The 12270-nt window shown below is 43.0% G+C and overlaps 1 protein-coding gene across 5 annotated transcripts in view; it reads left to right on the top strand.

Moving 5' to 3' along the window:
- Positions 1–774: 774 nt before the first annotated feature.
- SLC35D2 (solute carrier family 35 member D2) overlaps positions 775–12270 on the top strand; it is a 45899-nt gene continuing 34403 nt past the window's right edge. Inside the window, exons 1-4 of one of the 5 annotated variants that reach the window (XM_072959157.1) lie at positions 1141–1280; positions 6090–6185; positions 9691–9724; positions 11417–11503. In XM_072959157.1, coding sequence (XP_072815258.1) covers positions 11417–11503 — 87 coding nt within the window. In that variant the 5' untranslated portion in view covers positions 1141–1280; positions 6090–6185; positions 9691–9724. Of the gene's footprint in view, positions 1281–6089; positions 6186–7290; positions 7438–8357; positions 8447–9690; positions 9725–11416; positions 11504–12270 lie in introns of those variants that run through there. The other 4 variants (XM_072959154.1, XM_072959155.1, XM_072959156.1 and 1 more) reach the window with 4 other exon arrangements.

Genomic DNA, 12270 nt, shown 5'->3' on the forward strand with positions numbered 1-12270 from the left:
AAGAGTTTCACAAGCAACTCTTCAGTGTGAGTTGTGGTTTAAACAGAATAAGGATGAGATTCTGACAGTGACTCAAGTTCCTGGATGTATGTACATAGAAGCAAAATAAATGCAAATATGATTAAGGTGTCATTAAAAGTGACTTTAAAATACTGTCTTGCAGCCAGAACTGATTTGAAGACTCACTGGAAACCTAGTTTATCATTTTGAGGAAATTAACCAAAATGACTTCAAGTTCAGATTTTGGGTTCAACTTGCATATGAATTCATTTTTTATTTTAAAAGTCTTATGTGTGTGTGGTTTCTCTCCCGGGTAATGTAAACTCTTCCTTTCTGGCTTTATTTAGTGCAAGTTATTCCTAAAAAGCTAAAATTTCCGATTTCTAGAGTTAATTCTTTATAATGAAAATATGGGACATTTAACTGAAAAGATGTTAAGAGCAGGTAGACTCTGGTGGGAGTAGGCACTTCTGGGAGGCTCTCCTTCAATTACCATGAACAATCTGATGTTTAGACGTATCCATGTAGAAAAGAACTGGGCCCTGGGGTAGGGGTACAACCTGCCATGAAGCACCCAGAGGCAAGAAAAGCAGACTTTGCACCCCCGCCCCCGACCCTAGCCATTCTATTTTCAGGTATTTCCCGAAGATAAATGAAAATATACGTCCACACAAAACCCTGTGCACAAATTGTCAAGGAAGCATCTTTTTTTTTTCTCTTATAATAGCCGTAAGCTGGAAACAACCAGCGAGTCCATCATAAAGTGTGGTATTACTCAACAACGAAAAGACTCAAACATGGGTGAGTCGCAAAAAAAAGACAAAAACTGCGAAAAGAGCCTTGAAAAAGTACATGCTGATTTCTATGAAATTTCTGAAACGGCAAATCCAACGCGAATAGAAATCAGAATGAGATGGGATTGAATGTTCAAGGCCTCCGCAGACCCGTTCCTCTGTCCAAGGCGGCGTGTGTGCGGGCGAGGTCCGGCGGGCAGCGTCGGGGCGCCCGCGGCGCCAGCGCCGCACCCCTTCCTGCGTCGGCCGCGCCCCCCGGCGCCGGCCCGGGGCGGGGACGGAACTGGGGCGGGGCGGCCGCGGCGGGCGGCGGGCGGCGGGGCGGCCGCGGGACATGACGGGGGGCGGCCCGGCGGCGGGCGCGGACCCCGACCCCGCCTCCGCGCGGCCGCCCTCCCGGCTGGCCAAGCTGCTGTCCGCCCTCTTTTACGGGACCTGCTCCTTCCTCCTCGTGCTGGTCAACAAGGCGCTGCTGACCACCTACCGGTGAGGCGGGCGCCAGGGGTCCGGGCGGGATCCGCGGGGGCGCCGGGCCGCTTGGCGGCGGCCCGCCCCGGGACCTCCCCGCCCCGGCGGCCGCGCCGTCCGGCACGACCTGGCCGGAGAGCACCGCCCTCCCCACCCCCAACCCCCGCGAGGTCCCCGGGGCCGGGGAGAGCCGGCTGGCTGCCGGTGCCCTCGGCGCCCTCCGGCCGCGCCCGGCTCGGCGGACGCGCGGGGACAGCGAGCTGGGCGCCTCGCTGCTGAGTCCGGTGACGGCGTGGGTGGCTGGGTCCTCGGTACAGCCACCACGTTTCCACAGGGCCGGGACCTTCGCGGCGTTTTAAAACCCAAACCACAACCTAGCAAGTCACTCTCCTCCCGGTGAGCGTGGGCACAGCTGCCACTACTTACTGCCGCAGGACGCTGCGCAGCTGTGCCTGGAGAGCCCGGTGCTTTTCACGAGCCCCGTGAGCTGAAACAGCTGAGCTGAATGTGTTCTTTAAATGTCAACAATTCTTTCTACAAATTTAGGTGTTCGACAATCGGAGAAGTCCTGAATGGATAAGTTTATTTGCACTGTTTGATCATTTCATTCTCAAATTACCAGCATGGTCATGGAAAACTGGGGAAAACAATGAAAAGTTTATAGCCTATATTTGCTGGATGAGTCTGCTGTAAACCAGCAAGTTGTGGTTCCTTGAACCTATTTGTGAAGACTAGAAAATCCTGTTTAATTCAGCGTTCACTGTATCAGCATTCAAAGTGCTACGAATTTAGACCCAGCTCCACTGTTTAATGGCTGGTCTCACAGTTGGCAGTTTTTTTTCTGGCAAAAGTTGGGTAATTACAGCTCTTACCTCCCAGAGTTTTGCATGAGCTGTCATAAGTGAGGGCTGTGTGTAAACTGTACTGTGCTACAAGAATGTAAAGTCAGAATTTTATAGAGTCCAAAGGGGCCTCAGAGAGTATCTTCGGCCTTCTTATTTTATACTTGCAAGAGCTGAGACCCAGATGAGCTTGGCTGGTTCCACCTCTAACAGATATTTACTGAGCACTTACTATGTGCCAAGCCCATCGCTGGCACCAGGGAAGCGGCTGACACGGGGCTTTCCAGCGGATCAATATATAAACTGGTAGCATTTATATTATGTCAGATGTAGCTGTGTGGTCAGAAGGAAAAAAAATGAGGAAAGAGTTAGGGCATGTGAGTATGAGAAAGAGTTTACAGCCTCAGTGTGATCAGTGAATCCTCATTGAGGAGGGGACATCTGAGCCAAGACTTGAGTCAGATGAGGGAGAAGAGGGAAGACCATTCCAGGGGTGGAGAATAAGGAATTTAGGTGGAAATCGTACTAGACAGGGTCCCAGGGTAATGGATTGCTAGATTGTGTAGGGCCTTTGTGGCCACTGCGGAAGCTCTGAGAGTGATGGGAGCCACTGGAAGGTGTCAAGCAGAGGAGTAACATGATCTATTTCACTCTGACCACTGTGTTGAAAGCAGATACCGGGGACCACGGTGGAAGTAGGGAGACCATGGTAAATAGTTTTAATTTTAGTCTGAATGCAATTTTAAGTCCCTTGGAACGTTTCAGCATTGGTAGTGACATGACATCATTTGTATGATTAAAAAGGTTTTGGCTGGTGGGTGGGTGGAGAACTGATGGTACTGGAAGTAAGGAGAGGAACTAGAACTCGATTGCAGGATTCCAGATAATTCTACATTGCTGGCTTGGATGGGGGTGGAGGGTAGCAGCAGATATAGAGGGAAGGGATGGATTGGGGATATTTTCTGGTGACCCTACAACTGTTGATAGTCTTTACAAGGTGTACCAGTGTGTTGCAGCATGCTTCCCAGTGTCCATGGGAAACACAACCCCTGCCTCAGAGAAATTAGAATGAGCATGTATCTAAACCTGGAGCATTTAGTAGACAATGCAAGCAAATGAAAGACAATTCAAACACTTGAAAAAAAAAGAGAGAGAGAGAGAATGCCATTAATAGGATTTTGGGGAGTGGATGGCAATTATGTTAGTTGAAGTTTGAAGGTAAGTAAGTCTCTACATTCTGCACTTGACTGAGCAGTGTGCTCACTGACTATGGCAGTCAGTGCCGCCAAAGACATGTGTCCTTTTGCTGGAAGCAGGGACCAGAAACGCTGGTTATGTGCTTGTAAGATGAAGGACAGTGTCCAACCAGAAAGAATTATATGAGACATCTCAAGCTCCATCCTTTCCTTCTTTAAAGTTTTGAGTTGCATGATTGAAGGGGGAAATCGAGTGTTTGTCTCAGCAAGGGAAAACAAAACAAAACAAAACAAACCCCCTCATAACCTTATAAATAAATGTTTCACATTTCTGTAATGTAATACACAGTTGGAGGTGTTCAAATAACATTGTTTATTCTCTCTTCTCCAAATGCTTTATTTGGGAGCATGGTTTTGAGGGGTGGGAGGAAGGTTGTGGTGAGTTGGTTATTAACAATAAACCATAGAAATCTGAGCCGGGCATTAGCTGTTTAAGGATAGACTGTTGTGTTTCTAGAGTTACCTAATTCACAGGGTCATGGGAACGTAGCTCAGGGGATTTTTTTTTTTTCCCTTCCACGTCCTCTGAGCAATTTATTTGAGCAGTTTGTTTCCAGTTAAGGTACAAGACTGATGGATCGTCTTCATTACTTGTTAGTTTTAGTTTGCTGAGATGCTAAATTTACCTGGTGGGACAGAGAGGAGCCTTTGAAGGACTTCAACTGTCCGACCCTGTTGGGGTGAGAGGGGGAAGCAAGAATCTGGCCACTTGGTTACACTAGTGTGCAGGTGGTCTGGAGTTGTCTTTTTGTTGTCATTTTAATACTATTTTAATACTATTTAATTTAATACTATTCTCTATGACATGCAAGAACTTACTAACCATGCCTAATGAAAAGTTTAGAACTTAGTTGTATTCAGTACAACAAATAATTGCCTCTGTGTTTGCTGTGTGTCTATTTCTTTATGCAGTCCAGGGCTTTGGAAACATTTAACACAACCTGCTTGGTAACGTGAATCCCTTGGAGTGTTACTGTTTTCAAGTTACTGAATCAGAGTCTCTAGTGGTGGAAACTGGAAGTCTATACTAAAAAAATAAAAACAACTCGGCTCATTTTCTCTCACTTTGGTGAAAGGTGGCTCTCTCCTGAAGATGCTGCTCCCATTGGCCCCTGGGAAGGGGCTGGATCCTGGTCTCACCTGGGTGTGGCCGGGACGTGGGGCTGAGTCCTTATTGCTCCCCACGGCCCCTGCTCTGTGGAGGGTCCGGACTTACCATCCCCTTTCCATCCTCTCTGTAATGGCTCCTGAGCTCCTTGGTCCTCCTCTCCACCCAGACTCGCCGAGCCTTCAGGACTCTGGGATCCACGCGCCGAACCATCGCAGCGCATCCCGTCCCACCTCCCATGGTCACTCCCAGGGCGTTCAGTGTGCTCAGTGTGACCCCGCCGGCCGCTCGGGTCCTGTGTGGGACGTCCACGCGCCGCTCCACCACGCGGCCCATTTCTGCCGCATCCTTTCCCTCCTGGTCCCCCAGGACCGCCGCTCTGGAAGCCACGTGACTCCTTTCCCCGCCCCTGCCTTGGCCGGTACTTGTCCCGCACAGCCTACCGTCTGTGTCCTTCCTTCAGCACTGAGCTGCTCTGACTGTCCTGGGACAAGAACCATCTCTGGGCTGGCTGGGTTGACTTTCAACTGATGCTCACAAACGAACCTAGGAGCTTGCTTTCCTTGTCTCAGCAGTGACTCCTTGGTTCTTTCTCTTCCATCCTGAGACCTCCCACACCCCCATCCTCCACTCTCCTCTGATACTTCATTGAGGAAATAGAAACCGAACTACCTAGAATCAATATCTTGAAACATCTTTAAAGAAAAGAAAAGAAAAGAAATAAAAGTCATTCTATTGTGACCATTATAAAGAATTCAAATGAAAGAAAATATTAGGGTAAAAATTTAAAAATGACTATAATTGACATTGAACAACAACTTCAGACATCTTTTTAGATTGATGGAAGGATTGGAGATGTAGATGGATAGTCTGAATTACTTTTTATATAAAGTGGCATGTTATAGGTGCTCTGTGTTTACTCATTTCTTTATAAACTGTTTTCTTTAATCCAAAAAGGAGTTGGAAAAGAGGGGCTTTCATTTCATTATGTCATTTTTTTAAGGCTCACCTAAGGCTCGCCACCACTTTCTATTTTGAGAAGTTTCAAGCACATGGGAAAATGGAAAACAAAGTACAGTGAACACACATACACACGCCACTGAGATTCAATAATTAACATTTTGCTAAATTTGCACTTTTTTCCCTGAACCATTGACTGTAAGTTGTGAACATCATGACGCTGCACTCTGAAATATTTCAGCTTACGTCTCCTGAAATATGAATATTCTCTACATAGTATCATTTTTGCTCTTAACAAAATAATTTCCTAAAATAATCTGATACCAAATCTATAATCATCCCTGTTGTCCCCAAGATGTCTTCAAGGTTGTTTTAAACATTTGAATCAAGATCCAGTCAAGCTTCAAGCAAGGCATAGAATTATGTCTTTTTAGTTTATTTTAATTTAGAAAAGTTCCCCCTTTCCCCCCTCTTCCCGATAGTGACTTTGAAAAGCCCGAGCCAGGTGTGTTGTAAAATGTCCCACGTCTGATTTCTTTTTTGAAGTCTGATTTCTTTTTTGAAGTCTCACTCAACTTTCCTCTGTTTATTTAATGGCAAGTTAGATCTAAAAGCTTGCTTACATTCAGATTAAACTTTTTTTTTTTTTTTTTTTGGCAAGACTGCTTTATAGTTGACCTTGTGAACTTCTGCTTGCATCATACAAGGGGTCGTCCCACCATTAGTCATGCTGGCTGTGCCTGAAGGCGTACGTGAGGTGAGGAACGCAGGTTGTGTGTATGTAAGAAATTTGGTTCTAACCAAATTGAATGGAGAAAAGAGAAATTAAAAGCTCAACTAAAAGAATTGATTTTTCAAATACACATCTTCAATTTCTGATCATATATATGAACTTCTTGCTATGAATGATGACACGTACCTACTTCTTCCTGTCTCCCCTCCCCTCCCAGTCTTTTTTTAGAGTGTAGCATCCTGTTGTGTAATGATAATCGCACAATGTTTTGAATCCGTTCTGTATTATTTGGGTATAATGATCAGCACCCTTTTACCGCAGTGTCACCATTCCAGAGTTCATTATTTTGATTTGACTCCCAATTGGTGGATTCCATGGTCTGGTAGTATTTTTATGGAGAGTTCATGGCCACTGTATTCATTGTGCTGAATATTCATAACAGATGTTTCTGTAACAAGTGTGTTTTTAGATCTGGAGAAGTTTATTTATTTATTTTCCCCATGTCAAGGAACACATGGGCCTTTTATCTTTGAGTTATTTTCTTTCTTTATGGAGTTCTTTAGCCCTCTATGGTGGTGTCTGTCTATCTTTTGTATCTTTTCTTTCAGAGTTCGTCTTTTTCCTGGGCGCTCACTGTGATGACCTCATCTTGGTAATTCAGTTTTCAGCAGTGACCATTTAGTTCCGTGTTGTTTCTAAATTACTCATGTGGCCGTCATGCTGTTTTGATGCTCAGTTGGTTTCCTTAGCTCCTTTTTCATCCCATTTTACTGCTTTGTCATTTTGAGACAGGAGGGAAGTGGGCAGGGCACAGCCATTCCAGGATAGACGCAGCAATTAACATCAAAATGGTGGAAGACCCAACCCCCAGCTGGCCTTGAGGATTAAGATGGTGGGAGATGTGACTTATAGTAGACCTTGAGCTTCATTACACGCTCACTGTAACATATTAGCATGGTGAATAATGTGCCCACAGGTGCCATTTCAGTCCCAGGGCTAACCACAAAAGGCCAAAGAGTGGGAAATGGTCAGCTTCCTGGAAATCCCAGCCTCTTCCCCAGGGTAGTTAGACTGGTCCTTCCACTTACTAGAATATGAAGCCACCAAGCCCATAAAAACGCAGCACTGCCCCTCACACCCTTTTGCTCCCTCATCTTTGGAGGCAGCCCGCACTCTGTCTGTGGAGAGTGTACCCACTTTTACTCTAACCTGAGCACCCACTCCCCACACCTCGTGGCCTCTCTCTTGCCTTCTGAAACAGCCTACGCTCTATGCAGTACGTAGCTCTCTGAATAAATCTACCTTTACTCAACTGTGGCTCCTCTTGAATTCTCTCCTGCGTGAAGCCCAGGACCCACACCTGACAGGGCACGTCCCAGGGACTCAGCCGAGACCTGGGACTCGGCCCTCCTCACGCCCCACATCTGTTTTTCCTGTGTCAGTTTCAGTTTTGAGCTCTTGTTTTATTGGTATTTTCTTATTAAGGCGTTCTGCAGCTGGAAGCAGTTACAAAGGGTGCCGTCTCTCCCTGTGTTATATTTTCTTCTAGGCTGGGCTCTTCTGTCTTCCTTCTGTAAGCCTTTTGTTGTTGTTGTTTTACTGTTTATGTTGTGGTCTTATAATTTTGTTTGATGTTGCAGGTTGTAGTCCCAAGGAAGGAGGCGCTCAGATGCAGGGAAAGTATCCTGGGGATGCTCCTGCGGGGGAGTGAGGGATGCAGGGTTAGGTGGAGAGAGAAGTTGGGCTGTGCCGCAGTCATAAGGAAGCCTGGTCCCAGGGCCCCTGGGCTGGAAGGGCTCTGCAGAGTTGTCCTGCCTCAGGGCGGGGGCCCTGGCCTTTACATCACTGCACAGACCAGTGCTTGGAACACAGGCTGCTCTCGGAGCAGGTGGGGGCTGTAGGCAAGGCAATGTTCTTCAACTGAGGATGCTCTTGGACAACTGGGGAATCAGTGCTTTAGTCCAGAAGCGGGTATCTGGGTGGCACATGCAGCATCCACTAGAGTAATTTTCTTCTGATGGTGGTACTGTCTAGGCATTCATTTAGTTTTCTCTGATTGGTTAAGTTGGTTCTTTATTCCCTTCTTACCCTATCTGAAATAGGTATGTTTTCCCCGACATACAGTTTGAGGGCTAAGGTTTTTTGGTGTGTGTGTGTGTGTGTGTGTGTGTGTGTAATATTCTCCCTTTCTTAGCAGCCTGAGAGAATGACCGGGAGCCAGGGAAGGGCTGTGCAGTGAGTGAGCCCGGTGAAGTGATGTGCTGCCTTGTTAAGTATGGTATGAGGTAGGAGTTAAGATCCTGTATCCAGTTACCTAGTGCCATTTGTTGAAAGACCATCTTTTCCCTCCTGCTCTGCCCTTTCATCTTTCGTCATGAATCAGGTGTCCATATATGAGTGTGTTCGTCCCCATCTCTGTTCCCTTCTATTGTCCTATTGGACTATCATTGTGTAGATACCACAGTTTCTCATTTATTATATCTTTAAAGTGGATCCTGGCATCCAGCAGAGTCATTCCTTCAACTTTGTTTTTCTTCAAGACCATCTTGGAGAATGTTTGCTCTTTACTTTTCCATTTGATGGTAGGATCAGCTTGTCAGTTTCCACCAACTGCCTACTGGTGTTCTTACAGAGATGGAGTTGATTTTAGAGACCAGTTTGTGGATAATGATCCACTACAATATTGATTCTAATCCATGACCTCTATTCAGGGCTTCTTTAGTTTTTTAAATATTAGCTTATAGTTTTCTATGTAGAGATATTTCTTGGAAGTCTTTTATTAGATTTTTATATGGCTGTATTTTAAAAAAAAAAAAGGAAAAACAGTATAATGAATCTCCATGTAGCCATCATCCTGTTTCAACAGCCTTGTTACATTTATATCCCCCTTCCACTCAGTCCCAACATTTCCCCCCCAGATTATTTTGAAGCAAATTAAAAATACATCATTATATGCATTTCAATATGTATTTCTGAAAGATAAGAAGGCCTTTTTGTTTTAAAGAAACACTATCCCAATATCATTTCATACCTGAAAAAGTAAAAAAAATTCCTTATTACCATAAAATGCCTGGTTAGTGCTATTTGGTGTTTTTTGGATGCTATTGTAAATGGTGTCTTAAAAGTTTTCATGTTCTTTGTGTCTTTCTGGTATATAGACATAGAAATGATTTTTTTTCATATGTTTATCTTGTATCCAGTAACCTTGCTAAAGTTATTGATCAATTCTAATAATTTATCCCCGGATTATTTTGGCTTTCTATGTATACAATTGTGTTGTTTGTTAATATAATGACAGGCTACCTCAAGGAGCAATAGAAGCTTGCTAAGCTTAGTAACGATCAGTTTGAAAAATGAAAAAGAAATGAGCAAATGAAAAGTGAACAGATTGGATGTTTTCACTGTCTAAGACTGAAAAAAAATGTCTAAGACTGTCTAGTAACTCCTGGCATTGTGTGTTGTGTGCCATCATACTGTTTTCAGATTTTATCAGTTGCTAAAATTATTTGTTATTCTGTATTCTTTGTAGTTTCCCATCTCCAATTGTCCTTGGAATTGGACAGGTAAGTGAAAAGAAATTAACCTCTTGATTAGTTGTTAGTACCCATGGTGAAGTTTTGAATGCTTTTGTTTAAGACTGTGGTTTACAAATTTGTTTGGCTGGTGGAGGACCAATGGTACTCAGGGTGAAACAACATTGAAATATTGACACACATTTTATTTCATTTTACAATTTAGGAGTAGTTGTATTTGTAGAAGAAACAGCTACTTATTTTAACTTTCTTAAAAGAATTTAATTACTCTAGAAAAAGGAAGGCAGCAGACTGACCGCCTCCAAGGTGAGGCCCTGAGGAATCAGGGAAATCTATTTTTACATCAAATCACCCAATTTGTAAATGGTGGCAACAGATTCATATTTTCATAAAACTCTCTATGGGCCAAACAAAACATGTTTGCAGTTTCCTCCTTGAGGTGTGTGATGTTTATTCTCATGTGTAAGGATGAAGTTGGATAAATTTTCAGACTAACTCCATTTGACTGTTTATGAAATTTTCCGTTAATATTTTTTGGGAGATAACTAGGTTTATTATTTATTTTTAGAGGAAGCACTGGGGATTGAACCCAGGACCTCATGCATGCCAAGCACGCATTCTACCACTTAAGCTATACCCTACCCCTCTGAAATTTTCCATTAATATTAATTTGTGGCTTGTTTACTTTTTTGGTCATATGCTGGTGATTTCTAGTAGAAACATGGTAACAGGCACCATAAATTTTTTGGTTTTGTTTCCCTTTAGTTGATAGGGAGAAAAACTTAAAATTATGAAAGTTGTATCTGTTAACTAAATTTTAAATTGTAAATCTGAAATTTATGTGCTTAAATATTATTCTGGTTAAACGTTTTGCTAATAAGGTGCTTTATAAGGAAGTAAGGTATGAAAAGTTAAGTCTATAACTAAGATCCTCGTAAGTAAGTCATAAATACATACAATTATAATCCAGGGTAGACTCAAGTTACGTAAATTCATTGTAAGTGTTAGGTTTCTACACTCATTAGGCTCAGGGTTTAGGAGGATAATCACGTTGGAGGAGTCAATAAATTTTTGCATCCTAATGTAGAGAAAAGTGAGTGAATTCTACGATTTGCATAGGAAGATGATACTGAAATTTTTTATTTCATAATAATAATCAGGAGTATTTCTGATATACCTGGTGTACCCCAGATTAATAGAATTTGAATGAGACTCTTTGCAATACTGGCTAGATTGAAAAGAAAAATAAATCCCTTTTGGAATGTGTTTTTCTCTTAGTTTGTCTTCTTGGTTATAGAAATATTGGACTTTTCAAGAAGTGTTTTAGGTATGGAGTTGGCCCCCCTTTCGCCTTTCCTTATCCTCCCTCCCACTTAATTTATGGGGAAAGGTGATCATATGCTTAGTAAATGGGAGGTGTGGTCCAGGCCTCACCGACTGCAGTCACTCTGGTCAGTTTTGGGGACACTGTTTTTGAGCCCCTTGAAATAACGTGTATATGTGTAAATCAATTTGATATATAGACTACAGTTCTGATGGAATCCATGCAGTGGCAAGAAAAACAATTTTAATATTTCAAGGAATTAATAATTCTTTTGGAACCTAGAAAATGGACTTTTCAGGTACATTTCTTCCTGATGAATCTTTTTTCTTCTGATGACATGTTTGTACCTCAGTCTTTCCAGATACTTTCCTGAAGTTTTTCTCTCCCCTTTTCTTTAGATGGCAGTCACCATAATGATCCTGTATGTATCCAAGCTAAATAAAATAATTCACTTCCCTGATTTTGACAAGAAAATTCCTATAAAGGTATGTGACGAAAAGTACAAATAGCTATGATGGGAGATGTGAAAATACTGTGGAATTACAAATTGAATACAGGTCCATTTCTATACACACTGCTTCCTGCTTAAACTGGATAGAAACTTCTTTTTTAATTTTTTTTTAATTTTGGGGGAGGAAGGTAATTAGGTTTATTTATTTACTTATTTTTAGAGGAAGTACTGGGGATTGAACCCAGGACCTTGTGTATGCCTAGCATGGCTCTACCACTAGAGCTATACCCTCCCCCAGAAACTTCTTAATAAAGATTTTATGTCATTCAGTTATCCATTAATATGACATAGTAAAAGTGTGTGCTTAGCAGTGGACGTTAGATAAATACTGTGTGCCTTCCGAAATGGCAACGTCTTCTAACAGGAATGGGCAAGTTTATTTGATAGAGGGCCAGATAGTATATATTTAGACTTTGTGAGCCCAGCCGTCTCTGTTCCCGCTGTTCAGCTCTGTCACAGTACATGAGAGCATCCGTGGATGCTGCGTATGTAAATGAACCAGTGTAGTGTGCTCTAATGACACTATTTAGATACATAAAACTTGGGCCAGATTTATCTCTTGGGCTCTCCCTGTTTGACGACCCCTGTTTTAAGCTTTCGTTTTTAGCTCGGATTGATAGAAGCTGTGAGTAGAATGAAGAATAAATATAATTTGATGGATGTAGCTTTTTCCCGTGGTGGAATCAGAAACATGAGACCTGCCATTCCTTCCTGGGAATGTGGAATAGAACCAACTTTTAT

Source organism: Vicugna pacos, chromosome 4 (genome assembly GCF_048564905.1).
Source record: "Vicugna pacos chromosome 4, VicPac4, whole genome shotgun sequence".
In the NCBI taxonomy this organism is placed as follows: domain Eukaryota; kingdom Metazoa; phylum Chordata; class Mammalia; order Artiodactyla; family Camelidae; genus Vicugna; species Vicugna pacos.